At 49.5% G+C, this 13,974-nt stretch overlaps 1 protein-coding gene across 5 annotated transcripts in view; it reads left to right on the top strand.

The window, feature by feature from the left end:
- The first annotated feature begins 7,990 nt into the window (after positions 1-7,990).
- Positions 7,991-13,974, top strand: part of LOC135187052 (glypican-5-like) — a 620,448-nt gene continuing 614,464 nt past the window's right edge. For 4 of the 5 annotated variants that reach the window (XM_064165391.1, XM_064165390.1, XM_064165389.1 and 1 more), the window contains exon 1: positions 7,991-8,191. In XM_064165391.1, coding sequence (XP_064021461.1) covers positions 8,026-8,191 — 166 coding nt within the window. In that variant the 5' untranslated portion in view covers positions 7,991-8,025. Of the gene's footprint in view, positions 8,192-8,579; positions 8,839-13,974 lie in introns of those variants that run through there. The other variant, XM_064165393.1, reaches the window with a different exon arrangement.

Raw genomic sequence — 13,974 nt, 5'->3', positions numbered from 1 at the left:
AGGCAATCTTTCTGTGACTAACAAAAAGCTTCTCTTCCGTGGATCAGACTGATCTTGGCTGGTGTCAGAGAAGATACCTTAGAGTCTCTGGTGGCCAGAGTGTGATCTGAAATTCTGATCTCAGCACTGCTCAGGCCACACCTAAAGTGCTGTGTCCAGTTCTGGGCTCCTCAAGTCAAGAGAGATGTTGAGGTGCTGGAAGGTGCCCAGAGAAGGGCAGCAAGGCTGGGGAGGGGCCTGGAGCACAGCCCTGTGAGGAGAGGCTGAGGGAGCTGGGGGTGTGCAGCCTGCAGCAGAGGAGGCTCAGGGCAGAGCTCATTGATGTCTGCAGCTGCCTGCAGGGAGGCTGTAGCCAGGTGGGGTTGGGCTCTGCTGCCAGGCACCCAGCAACAGAACAAGGGGACACAGTCTCAAGTTGTGCTGGGGGAGGTCTAGGCTGGATGTGAGGAGGAAGTTGTTGTCAGAGAGAGTGATTGGCATTGGAATGGGCTGCCCAGGGAGGTGGTGGATTCACCGTGGCTGGAGGTGTTGAAGCAAAGCCTGGCTGGGGCACTTAGTGCCATGGTCTGGCTGATTGGATAGAGCTGAGTGATAGAGCTTGGAGGTCTCTTCCAACTTGCTTGATTCTATTCTATCTGGAGAAGGGAGAACTCTGATATGCTGCACATGGTGTAACCTCTAAATAAGCATAGTAGGGCTGATCTCTGCTGGAGGAGACGTCAGAGGGCAAAAGGATGGTATGGTGTGGTGTGGTGTGGTGTGATGTGGTATGGTATGGTGTGGTGTGGTATGGTATGGTGTGGTATGGTATGGTGTGGTGTGGTGTGGTATGGTGTGGTGTGGTATGGTGTGGTGTGGTATGGTATGGTGTGGTGTGGTATGGTATGGTGTGGTATGGTATGGTGTGGTGTGGTGTGGTATGGTATGGTATGGTGTGGTATGGTATGGTGTGGTATGGTATGGTATGGTATGGTATGGTGTGGTGTGGTATGGTATGGTGTGGTATGGTATGGTGTGGTGTGGTATGGTATGGTATGGTGTGGTATGGTATGGTATGGTGTGGTATGGTGTGGTATGGTATGGTATGGTGTGGTATGGTATGGTGTGGTGTGGTATGATGTGGTGTGGTGTGATGTGGTGTGGTATGGTGTGGTATGGTGTGGTGTGGTGTGGTATGGTATGGTGTGGTATGGTATGGTGTGGTGTGGTATGGTATGGTGTGGTATGGTATGGTGTGGTGTGGTATGGTATGGTGTGGTCTGGTATGGTGTGGTGTGGTGTGGTGTGGTATGGTATGGTGTGGTGTGGTATGGTATAGTTCAGGCCCCTGCCTTTCAGGTGTGATTTTTTTCCTGTCCATCTGAAATAAAAACCCACCACAAGCCCAAACACCAACAAACAAACCCCAAACCAAACTAAAACCAAACCAACCAACAAACCCAAAAAACCCAATCAAAACCAAACCCATACAAGAGGTACTTTTAAACTGGGCTTGTGAATAGGTCTGGTGAAGTGCAAACTCTCCACAGAAGAGGCAGCATAGGAATATTCCATCCTGAGCATCACAAAGCTCTGTGCGCACTTTTTTTGTGTGGAGCACATACAGCACAGGAACCACAGAATCACAGAATCAGCCAGGTTGGAAGAGACCTCCAAAATCATCCAGCCCAACCTAGCACCCAGCCCTAGCCAGTCAACCAGACCATGGCACTAAGTGCCCCAGCCAGGCTTGTCTTGAACACCTCCAGGGACGGCAACTCCACTACCTCCCTGGGTAGCCCATTCCAATGGCAAATCGCTCTCTCTGGGAAGACCTTCTGGTATGGCACTGCTTATCCTTCGTGTGCTCAGTACTTTGAGTGAATGAGAGGAAAAGGAAGAGAAAATTTTGAGTACAATTACCAGAAATAATTTCCCTGCAGTGCTTTTCAGTCTTGGCATAGTTATTACTATTTCAGACGTGACTTCTGCTATTAAAACGCACAGTTAAAATTTCATACTGGGCTTTAAAGTCTGCTCTGACTTGAAATAGTCTTCAGAAAACAGATTTCACTGATTTAAAAGAAAAAAACAAAACTCCAAAAATTATAAAAATCTGTAAAAAGAAAGTTGTCTTAATTACAGATCCCTCCAGAGGGAGGATTTTGTGTTTCCTTTGAGGGTGATTAAGTTGTTGCGTAAAAGAAAATCAGCATGTGGCTTGGGTTCATTCTGGTGACTTCAACAGGTTCCTTAATTTTACTTCTGAGTGCTCAGCCGAGTTTCTCAGGTGCTTCAGTGAAACATGCACCTTGGAAAACTGGACCTTTAAAGAGAAACTGAGTTTTTAAAGACTAGTTGACTGAGAGGTCTACAGTAAGGATTCACACTAGCATCTGAATTGGCAAGCGCAGAGCTCATGCCCATTGAGTCCCGTTGGTGGGAAGTCTAGTGTTGGAGACAAGCTTATCTTAAACACAAGGGAATTAGTCCAGCTTCCATTTAAATTGCTGGCAGAACTCCAACTATATTCAACAGGAGAAGGGCTGAGGCAACAGGCATACAAAACCCTGTTTCTAGGCCTGATCCCAGCTTTTCTTACGTGCCCAAAGCTCATGCTGAGTATTGTGGTCACTTTAGCAGGATTAAGGCTGAGCGGATTGTTTGGGCAGATTTATATTGCTTTTCATTGTAAGAAGCACTGATACAGTTCTCAGTGATGCACAGTTAATAAATATTCATTTGTGAGAAACAGGACACCTGTTGACAAGGTAAACTGTGACTGTTCCCAGCAAATTGCTGCAGTGTGGTAGGATGTCATGTCCAATAATTGGCTAAAGGGTGCTCGTGTTATCTGTAACCCTTCTCCAGCGAGCACTGAAGCATGTGTTAGCTATTAACCACCAACTACCTCCACTGAGGGCAATCTGACTGCCCTGCTGCACGTGGAGCATGGGTTTTCTGAGAACTAGAACCTAAATTACTTGAAGTCTACTGTATTATGCCTGTGGTGTGTGCTTTTAGCCCTCCAGGAAGTCAGCCCTGCCCAAACACAACACCAGGCCTGAGCATCAGTTTCCAAGCTCCTGTCACTTTGCCTTTAGGTAGCAATCCTGTGTGCTCATTTGTGCCAGACATGATTTGTAACCAAAGTGGTGCCAGGAAAGAGGGGTGACAGTTAAGTGTCAGCTCTGAGAGGTGGGGCTGGCAGGGAGGGCAGCAGTCATCAGGAGCTGTGCGTGGGGGGGTGCACATCAGCTGTGGCCTCTGAAGGTGACAATGAGCATCTTATTATACAGGGTGCGTCCAAGCAGCACGTCCTGAAACACTTCTTTTAGCTAAAAAGGCATATTTAAACATCCAGACATGGCAGTGAACAAGAAATGCCCATTTCTTAAATGAACCCCAACCTTTTCTTTTGCTCTCTCTCCTACCTGGAAAAGCACAACGTGTGACAAAGCTCCTGCAGGGTGCGGGGTCAGCACAAGGGAGACTCCAGGCTCCAGCCCGAAAAACAGATCAGGACACCTTGAATGCTTCTCAATATAGGTACTACAAAACCATAAGAAGCAAATGTTTCCTTATGTATTGAAGTAACTGTTGTGGTAGGCCTGATAGGCCCAACATCAGCTTGTACATGCCCTGCCTTGCCTAGGCAGGTTTTTCTGCTGCACCAGAGAGGCAAGCACGGGAAACCAGCACAAAAGGACCTGGAGCCACTGAGTCTGGCCTGCCCAGGGTCCTGTGGTGTGAGGTGCACACACTTAGCTTGTGCCTGCCTAGTGCAAGGCTGTGCTGTTCCCAAATTAGGGAAAGTGAGCCTGTGGCTTTGCCTGATACGGTAAGGTTTGGCTAACTGCCATCCTGAGTGGCTGTTCTGTGGCCAAAGGGCAATTAACCTCGGCCCACATTGATAAAAGGAGACACACAGGTGAACAACCTGCTTTTGCTTCCCTGCTTTGCTGCCCTGCTCTCTGCCTGCTCTCTCTGCTGGGCCCAGCCCTGCTGCTCTTGCACACTGCCTTATTGCTGCCTGCTAAACTCCACTGCTGCCAGTTACCAGGAGCAGACCCTGGATGCCTGCACGCGGTCAGCCTGTGTGGCCAGTGTGACACCATGCTGAGACTGCACAGCATCTGCCTCTGCACCTGAAGGTGCTGCCTAGAATCCCTGGACACATACACAGAAGGTCCAGAAGCAGCCAGGAGACAAGGGCAGAAGTTGTCTGTGTCCTGTCCCCAGAGCCGGGAAGATTCAAGCCTCAATGTCCAACCAGACAGAGTCCCCTGAAAGCATTTGGGCACTGTCTGGGCTGTGGCTAAGCCCTGCAAGTGAGTAATAATAATCTGTGAGTAAATGCTTCAATGCCTCTTTGTAATTCTCCATTGCCTTCTGCCCTAGAGCAGAAAGAGCTTGGGCCCAGCCACTGGGCAAGCAGCATATTGACCACAAGTGGTGTTTGACTGCAGGAACCTTCTCTCCCAGTTCAATTAACGTTCATGTATTTTGCTGGTTATTGCTAGATGCAGATATTAGCCAAAGAATGTTTCCATGACTGTGTAAGAACTGAAATATGATTAAAATGAGTGGCTGGGGGTGGGGAGAGTTCTGAATAGCAACATTAATAATCAATATTAATGTTGGGAAATATCAGCTCGCATCAATTGATTTCCCCTCTGCAATAGTAACCAGGATTCCATCAGTGGCCATTCCAGTTCCCTGAGAGGGAGTTGTCTGCTTTATTTTCGTGTAGGTATAGCTAAGGTTTTTTAGGAGAGCTTGGAGAAGAGGAGAACTGGAGGTGACAACGTAATGACCTGTCCTCTACTAACAATATGAGGCTCAATTAAAATGTACAAATAAGTGACATGATGACAGAGCGGCAAAAAGACAGGTGAGGAGCAGAACACAGATCAGATGAAGATGAGGCACTAAAATCAATCATGTTAGAAAAGGATTGGCCATTTGGGACTTGAACTCACCACCCACTGAAAACAATGGCAAAAATCCCACTGAATTAACTGCCTCAAGCCCTTGCACAGGACTGATTAGATGCTATTCACAGAATAATGTGTATGCCAAATAGTGCTCTTATTCATCAGATAAATTATTCCTCAGATCCATCATCCTGCCTTTCCTTCTCTGGCAGCACTCCCACTGAAGTCAAGGGGAGTATTGTCTGAATACAGTCTTCTGGGATTGGGCCCAAGGTTAAAGGGGCTACTTGTCCCTCTGTCCTGGGTTCATAAAACCTCATGCTGCACAGAAGGTGGGCAGCTGAAGGGCTGCACTTCATACACTCAAAGAATCAGTCAGGTTGGAAGAGACCTCCAAGCTCATCCAGCCCAACCTAGCACCCAGCCCTGTCCAATCAACCAGACCATGGCACTAAGTGCCCCAGCCAGGCTTTGCTTGAACACCTCCAGGGACAGTGACTGATGCTAATTGTTCTTTCACCAATGCTGATTATTCCCTCATGTCTCTTTAATCTTCTAGTTGCCACCTTGAGCTGATCCTGTTGATATGGGTGTAGTTAACCTATCCCTTGCTGGTAGGATAACCTCTATCAAGTTGAGAATAGAGTTGACCTATATCAATGCCCATGGGCTCTGGCGCTCTTGGGCCTCAGCTCTTCGGCTGCATCATCTTGTTTCCTGCTGTCCTAGGCTCTGTGGTGACCAGTAAGTGCTGCAAGACCAACACAGGACTGAAGCTCTGACCTGAGTGAGCAGAAGGCTTCTAAGGTGACTTGTTCTCAGCTTTTGAATGTAGAAGCCTGATAATGTGGCCAGTTTCTTCTTTCACTCTGGCTTTGACTTTACAAGCAAGAGGTTCTGAATAATTTTTTTTCTCTTCCTCCCCCCCCCCCCCCCCCCCCCCCCCCATAACAGTGAATTAATCTCTTGCTGTCTTCATAGGAACAAAGCTAATGCAAGCAAACTGCTTTAAAGATTTGCACTTCTAGCTATAAAAATACAATTCAGGCAATTCTTACAGCACTGTGCTCAGCTTCTCATTGCTGCCTGTGGGAACGTGTACTGGTTACATTAGCTGCAGGGGGGGCTTCTCTTGCTCCAGGAGCACATTTAGAAGCATCTTGAGGGTTACAAGAAACCTTAAAGAAACCAGACATAACGGCCTCCAGCAATAGTAATTCTTGTAGCTCATAAGGTGCTCCATATGCCTGAAAGGTATCACAGTATCATCAGGGTTGGAAGAGACCTCACAGATCATCAAGTCCAACCCTTTACCACAGAGCTCAAGGCCAGACCATGGCACCAAGTGCCACGTCCAATCCTGCCTTGAACAGCCCCAGGGACGGCGACTCCACCACCTCCCCGGGCAGCCCATTCCAGTGTCCAATGACTCTCTCAGGGAAGAACTTTCTCCTCACCTCCAGCCTAAATCTCCCCTGGCACAGCCTGAGGCTGTGTCCTCTCGTTCTGGTGCTGGCCACCTGAGAGAAGAGAGCAACCTCCTCCTGGCCACAACCACCCCTCAGGTAGTTGCAGACAGCAATAAGGTCACCCCTGAGCCTCCTCTTCTCCAGGCTAACCAATCCCAGCTCCCTCAGCCTCTCCTCGTAGGGCTGTGCTCAAGGCCTCTCCCCAGCCTCGTTGCCCTTCTCTGGACACGCTCAAGCATCTCAATGTCCCTCCTAAACTGGGGGGCCCAGAACTGAACACAGCACTCAAGGTGTGGTCTAACCAGTGCAGAGTACAGGGGCAGAATGACCTCCCTGCTCCTGCTGACCACACCATTGCTGTGTGATGGGGCTGTTAGAGGGATCCTTCTGAGGAAATTAATAGATGGACACATTCAGCATCAGTGGCAAAGCAGCTGATACTGAAGCATGCTTAGGGATGGATTGCAGATCTCTCTGATGGATGCTCTCGAGGTGGTCTCAGCCTCAGGAGGGGTCTATCTTCTCCCAAACACTATAGGATGTAACTGCTGCTGGCTTTTGTACAGAACATCAGCTTATATTTGCAGGCAGTGCATAAGGATATGTTTCCTGGTGCAGAGCTTTTTCTAGTCTCTGCAATGGCTGTCGGCAGGACTCAACACTCACGAAGACTCATGAAGAGTTACATCCCATTAAGACTCCTCCACGGACTCCATGTCATCTGCTAAGAACCAGGGTTGGTCTCTTCGCTCAAGTACCAAGTGATAAGAGGAAAACAGCCTGAAGCTGCTTCAGGGAATATTTAGGTTGGACATCACGGAAGTACAGAATCACATTAGGACAATTTATTCTCTGAAAGGGTCATCAAGCCCTGGCCCAGCTGTCCAGGCAAGTGGTAGAGCCATCCTCCTTGGAGGTGTTTAAAAGCCTTGGAGATGCGGTGGTGGAGACCTGGCAGTGCCGGGTTAACAGTCGGACTCGATGACTGCAAGGATCTTTTTTAACCTAAACGCTTCTATTGTTTCCCAAACTGCTGTGCTTAGGGCTTACAGTTACCGCTCCGTGCCTGTTTACTGTGCGGCCGCACGCCGAGAGCGCGTCCCTCGTCACTGGCCGCCTGCTTCGGCGACTCTCCGGTGCAGAGGCTAACCTGGACCTTCACGTCCCGCAGATACCGCACGGAAACTCCGAAAACTTTCCTGACCCTGGCCCCGTGAGGCTGCGCGGCAGAGCAGCGGCTCCCCCCGCAGCCACCTCCTGCTCCCTCGCAGGCTCAGGGCAGAGGGAGCCTGAGGTTGGGGGGTCCCAGCACACCCCTCCACTACCGCTGCTCCGAGCTGAAGCCCTCGGGCCGGCGTCAGCGCGGCTGGACCCGGGGGGGCGGTCCGGAGTCTCTCCTTCCCTCTCTTCCTCTCGTCTCCGAAATCCGGCAGAAGCCCACGCACGGGGGGCGGCAGCGCCCGCTCGGACCCCGCGGGCGGGCGGGGAGGGGCGAGGGCGGGCGGCGGCGGCGCTCGCCGAGGAGGAGCGCGAGAGGCGGGAGGGGCAGCGGCGCCGCCGCCGGGACTGGCGCCCGGCACCGGCACACGGCCCGCGCCCCGCAGCGCTCCGGCCCGGCCCGCGGCCGCCGGGGGTGCGAGATGGCCGCTGACGGGAGCCGCGGGGTCCTGCGGCTGTGGCTGCTGGCGGCGGCGCTGTGCGGCGGAGCGGTGGCGGGCAAGTCCCCCAGCTGCCACGAAGTGCGGACGGCATTTCAGCTGCGGCAGATCGGACCCCTCAAGCTGGTCCCCGACGTGCCCACGGCCGGTCAGTACCGAGCCACCCGCCAGGGTGGTTTCTCCGCGCTCGGGAGCGGCTGCGGGCGGCGCGGGGCGGGGGGCCGGTGGGCTGGTGCCAGTCGGGTTCGCCTTTGCCCGCGCCCCGGCAGCAGCGGGGCTCCCCGCGGGCGGCGACGTCCTTGCATCCTCCCCCGGCCCCGGTGCCGCCGTCGCGGGCTGCGCGCTTGCCTGCGAGGATCCGCCGCGCCGTGGGTCCCTTAGTCCAGCGCCGGCTCTCCTGCCGCACACAGGTAGCGGAGAGCTGAGCGGGCTTGGCGTGCCTCCTGCTAGAATAACTCAGCATTGCTAGGAAAGGAGGCCAGGCGCACTCGCGAGTTTCCACAGCCTGCAGGTGTTGCTTGTTGATCGCCACCCTCTTCCCCGCCTTGGAGAGCGCTGCGAGCCCTTTACGGAGTGCTAAAGCTGAGGCGGCCTCCCGCAGAGGACCCCCTTGCTTAGAGGGAAAGTTAGCGGTGGAGTCCTTACGGGAACGCTTGCTTCGCTGAGCCGAGGCAGGCTGGCGTAACTTTGTAGTTAGGGAGCGTTACCTTGCAGGTGAAGGCTGCCGTAAGAAAGGCAGAGGAAGCACCTTGGAGGAGTGCAGCCAACAGAACTTGGGTGTTGCTCGGTTAAGCAGTAAGTCCTTGGTGCTCAGTACTTGTGGAAGTTGATGAGTGGTGCTGTCTTTGCCTTCTCGTACAGTTTCTGAACAACGTGTGATGCAGGGAAGTGGGAGAGCAGCACGCACAGAGCAGGAAAAGATATTTTCTTGCTTATCCTACAGTTGTCCTGCCGCATTCGTTGCAAGGGGATAAGATGCATTTGAATGTCAAAAATACTAAGCTCCTGTGCGTGCCCTCGTGCCTGAGTAGCGAACGAGCTCACATCCTGACTCTTACATGTTTTAAGAGCAAAACTGCAATAAAGAGCAAAGCCTATCAGCCTCATCAGACAGTCTTCACCTGTCTCACGCTGGCACAGCTGCCTGGTTGTGGGTATGTGGAGTATAGATGTCAGTGTGGGTTGTTGCTTTATTACTTTTTCACTTTAAAAAAAGTTACATATTTGTTTACTTTCCCCCTGAATAGTCAATCCAAACGCTGAGTTTGATGGGAAGGCTTCTCGAATGAGCTTCGGGTGTGTTTTGTGGCACAGGTTTCTGCCTTAGGGACTAAATTTGACAGGCCATTGGGCTAATCTCTTACAGCAGCCCTTAAGGCTGTGAATGATTGTGCAGCTAGTGATCTTTGCCTTCACTTTGCATGAAGTAGTTGAGATGATGCATGGCTATGAAGTTGTCCACGAGCAAGGAGTCATTCCGTAGTTGATGGCAAGAAGAGCCTTGTAGGAATAGCGTTCTGAAGCTTGAAGCGTGGTGCTGTTCTGTTCTGCTGATAGAGGCATCAGATCACCCTGTCTTCAAGAGCTAAATATGAAGGTTAGTTAAAAAAGAGGTAGAACAAAGATTTTTATCCATTTTGATGTATATTTAATGCTCTTTCCTGAGCTCTTTCTGGAGAAAGAAGTTCATCAAACTTTAATTAAATTGATGGATTGCTTTACTTTTTCTGCGAAACTTGGGGGAAATGGAGCACTTCTAGAAGGAAGGTATTAGATACTGTGATGCTTCAGAGAGGTTTCATTGTCTTCTTATGTCAGATTGAACTTTCCTATTGAATAACATGCTCTCAGAAAATAAATAGCATGAGAGAAGGTGAGGGAGGGTAATGTGCTTATAAATTTTAGCTCATAAAGGTTTCTTTTGAAGGAGATGATCGGAGCAGAGGAGAGCTGAGGAAAAGTGGCATTTATTGATCTTCCCTGTTAGTTCTGAGTGTACTCAGCTCCACCAAAGCTTGCATGTTTTAATGGTATCTTGCCAGGTAGTAATGCCTCCTATCTTATTCCCTCTTCTAATTAAGTACTAAAGTATTTTCCAGCATTTTCATCTGGTAGCTATTATCAGTGAATGTATCTTAATAGAAGCCTCCCCTCTCCCCCATTTTTCTCTCTCTTTGATATTGAGGCTGGTTTTACTATTCATTTTAACAACACAAACATTGGAGCATCTCCCCCGAATACTTCAGACAGTTGTCAGTTAAAGTAGAAGGGGAAGAGTGGTGGGCAGCTGGGGGTGGCATTGGAGAGCATCCGGCTCAGCTGAATCTAGCACTGAATAAAGCCTTATAGAGAGCTTCTTGCCAGCTTCTGCTGTGAGACAGATCTGCATGTGCACTGGGGTGCTTCTCAGTTGCCTGCATATCATTTTTGGCTTGTTTTCTCTGAAAAATGGAACTTTTGCATGTGTGTTGTCTGTTTGCTAGGTATTTTCAGTCACAGAAGTGTTGAGAGGCCTTGGCTAATCTCAAGCCAGCATTTATAGGCTAACACAACAAATCCAGCAAAGGGTAAAGTCTGAAGGATTATTAAGTTCTTATATCTTTCAAGAAAATCAGCATCTCAGCTGAGAGGAGAAGCTCAACCCAGTGCCAGGTGAGGGATCAGCAGGCTGACTATCAGGTGTATGTGTTTGCTGTGTTCTCTTAAGGGTGATGACCATTTCACCCATACTAAAGCAACTCTGAATACCTGTGTGATGGTTTGGGTGTTCCCCACCCCCCCACACTTGTGAAAAAGTCACCCAGACTAGGCTCAGCCAATGTGGAAATTGAATGAAGCTTTATATTTACAGCTTAGCACAAGGTACAAGCAGCTATTTTCAATATTTGCAGCTGTAGCCAGAAATAGACAAGTTAAAGATAATACAGAAACACAGCAGCCCTCCCAGAAACCTGAGTCCCTAGGAGGGGCTCCCAACCACCCTTCCACCTCCTCCCCACCCCTCTACCTTACCGCAGACTTTGCCTTGTGTTCAAGGTGAGTTTGGAGGGTTGGCCAGGGGAGTTAGGAAGCAGATGGGTTAGGCAGCAAGTTAGAGAAGTTCATGCAGCCCCAGAGCCCAAGAGCAGCTCCCCTTATCTATGTTTATGTTCTTGTTTTTATCCATCTCAGCAAGCCTATGAGTGCAGCAGCCATTACTGTTGTTTCTTTTCCACAGCCTACCATCTAATTCCTCTCACCAAAGTATCCCAGCTAGCTTCAAACTAGCACAACCTGGTAGAGTTTGCAGGCTACAGCCTCCCCTGGTATTAGTTGCAGCTACAGTGTTGAAGCTGCACACTGATAGGTACCATATACAATGATGAATTCTGGATTTAGGCTTCCTAGGGACTGATTGCTGCATCCCCATGTCATATGTAATCTGCAGACTGTGATTTTTGAGTGGGAAATAGGTGTCAGCATGACCTGCAGTGAGATGCAGAGCAGCTTTGGACAGAACCTAGCAGCCTCTTGTATAAAATGTAGTGGCAAAGGAAGGAGGAAGACTCCAGGTGAAGAAAATGCTTCCATTTTTTAAGTGTGGCAGCAACCAGTCTGAGAGTCACCACCTTCTGAAATGAGCTGCCCAGGAGCCACTTTGTAAACGTCTCTTCTGGTTTCCCCCTGCAGAGGTGAGCTAGGTTTCCACTCTCGAATCTAGGCTATTAATGAGTGCAGAACTAAGTAAGAGGAGTGTTTTGACACAAGATGGGTAAGAGGTATTTCTGAGTAGCAGATCTCCTTGTTCTGTCTGTCCAGATTTCTCCACCAGCTGAGTCTGTGCTGCTGTCTGGTAGCCTGCTCTTCTGGAACGAGCTGAATGTTTCAAGCGTCATTTGCTGCCAATCGCAAACAGATTGGCCAGGTAAAGGTAACGCTGCCTTGGCTGTGGATCAAAGGAGGGGGGTTTCTGTGTCTTCCCCCAGCCTGGAAAATGAGGTAATATGTTCCCAGTCTTGTACTTGTATTACCAGAGGCTGAGCTGGGGTGTTTCTGTAGGAGCTCTCTGGTTAACATTTTGATGAGGCAGAGTTCTGTACTGTCGCTAAGGGTGAAGGGCTGTGCTAATCCTGCCGGGCGGCTAAGCCTTTGGTTCCAGGGAGTCTGGCTCTGTCAAACCTGATGGTGCTGCTAGGTATGGCATTCCTCCCAGACATGAGGCTGCCATTAGCAATAGCCTGTGAGCCCTGGGTTGTGTTACAGTGTAACTGCATGCTGGCAGGGACCAAGTTCCAAGCTCTGTTTATTCACAGGCACAGTAGTGGCTGGCTGTCGCTGCTTTCCAAACTGTAGGAAGACTGAATGAACTCAGCTGGGCTCTGTGACTTGTCCACACTGAGGCGGTGAATCGTAGCAGAAACAGTAAAAGTAGCCCTCTTGATGCCTTCGATAATCATGGAAGTGCTCGTGAGAGTTTCCTCCTCGTTTCTACAGGCTCACTTCTGGCTCTCTTTGCTTATTGACTAGGAGATGGTCATGCAAAAACTCAGTCTGTGGACACATGATAAGTAGAGGTAGAAGAATTGGAATTGGGCTGATTTCTGGAAAGCATAGAAAGTAATTTGTGAAAGAATTCTAGGAACTCTGTGTTTATTTTCTAAATAATCATCTTGTAGAGGACTACCAAGAGGATCATTTGCTGATTTACTGCTTTGCAAAGAGCACAGGAGCTGCCCAGATTGTGCTCAGAGATTCAGTTTTGAAGGGCAGATTTTTGTCCTCTTAAAAGCTTCTTTATTCTCTGCTGTCAGCCTGCACCTTAAATCAGCAGGAGTGCTCATTGCTGTCTGTATGTGCTGAATGTCCCATAGCAGAGCTGGACATGTATTAACAATCTGTACATTAAACTTGCTGAGCAGGGACAGGAGAGTCCTAGGTTCCTACTGGAAGCTCCTTGCTGTGTGCGATGCATACATAAGGCTGGATCTCATCCCATCTCGACCTGTGGCAAAGCTTCTGTACTGTTGAGGAAGAATAATCTTAGAATCAGTCAGGGTTGGAAGGGACCACAAGGGTCATCTAGCTCCAACTTCCCTGCCATGGGCAGGGACACCCGACCCTAGAGCAGGCTGGCCACAGCCTCATGAATGAACTAGGTCTCTTTGAGTATACCTGAGAGTATCTGTTGAAGTAGCCATTTCATTATGAAGTGGAGCATGCCACACCTTATTTTCCTATTTCTCTCTTTTATCACTGCTCAGCTCTTTGTTTCTATCACCTTAATGAGAATGCCATAATTCCCCTGGTGAAGGTGCAGTGCTGAAACACATTTTGCTCACAGCAGCATTCTGTCAAAGTCACTCCTAAGTCTGCTGTCTGCCAGATGGGAAATGTACTTGCTTTATTTGCTCTGGAAAGTTTTTGCCCCGTCAGACTGAGTGACTAAAATCCTCTGATGTGAACTGCAAGTTATACTTGGGGTTATTGTTCACCTGCTTGTGTGGGGCTGCTGTCAGTGATGTAGATAAAGGGTACACCTGGCAGAAAGTGGATGAGTACAGTTGTGTTGTGCTTAGGAAATGTGTAGGCTGGTTAAGATTTTTAAGAAGAGGCAGGAAGAAAGAAATCTTGTTTCCATTAAGGTACTTTTTCTGTTAGAAAATCCCAGTAGCTATAACAAGTTTGTGAGTTCTCCTTACCTGCAGCTTGTTACAGTGGAAGGTTTTCTCCCTCTTAGTATTCGCTTATTTCTGGACGCATAGGCTTCTCGGTGGTTTAAAGCACTCACTGTTGGAGGCAATGGGCTGATCCAACGTGAGATAGTTTCTGCTTCTGTCACTGCTCCTCTCTGAGTAGCCTAATCCAAGGCCAGCAATGCCTGAGTTTGTGGGTCTGCAGGCTGTGGCACAGTGTTTTATTGTAAGGGGCATTGCTCAAACGTTGCCGTCACAG

Source organism: Pogoniulus pusillus, chromosome 26 (genome assembly GCF_015220805.1).
Source record: "Pogoniulus pusillus isolate bPogPus1 chromosome 26, bPogPus1.pri, whole genome shotgun sequence".
In the NCBI taxonomy this organism is placed as follows: domain Eukaryota; kingdom Metazoa; phylum Chordata; class Aves; order Piciformes; family Lybiidae; genus Pogoniulus; species Pogoniulus pusillus.
This window is presented reverse-complemented; position numbering and strand designations above follow the sequence as displayed.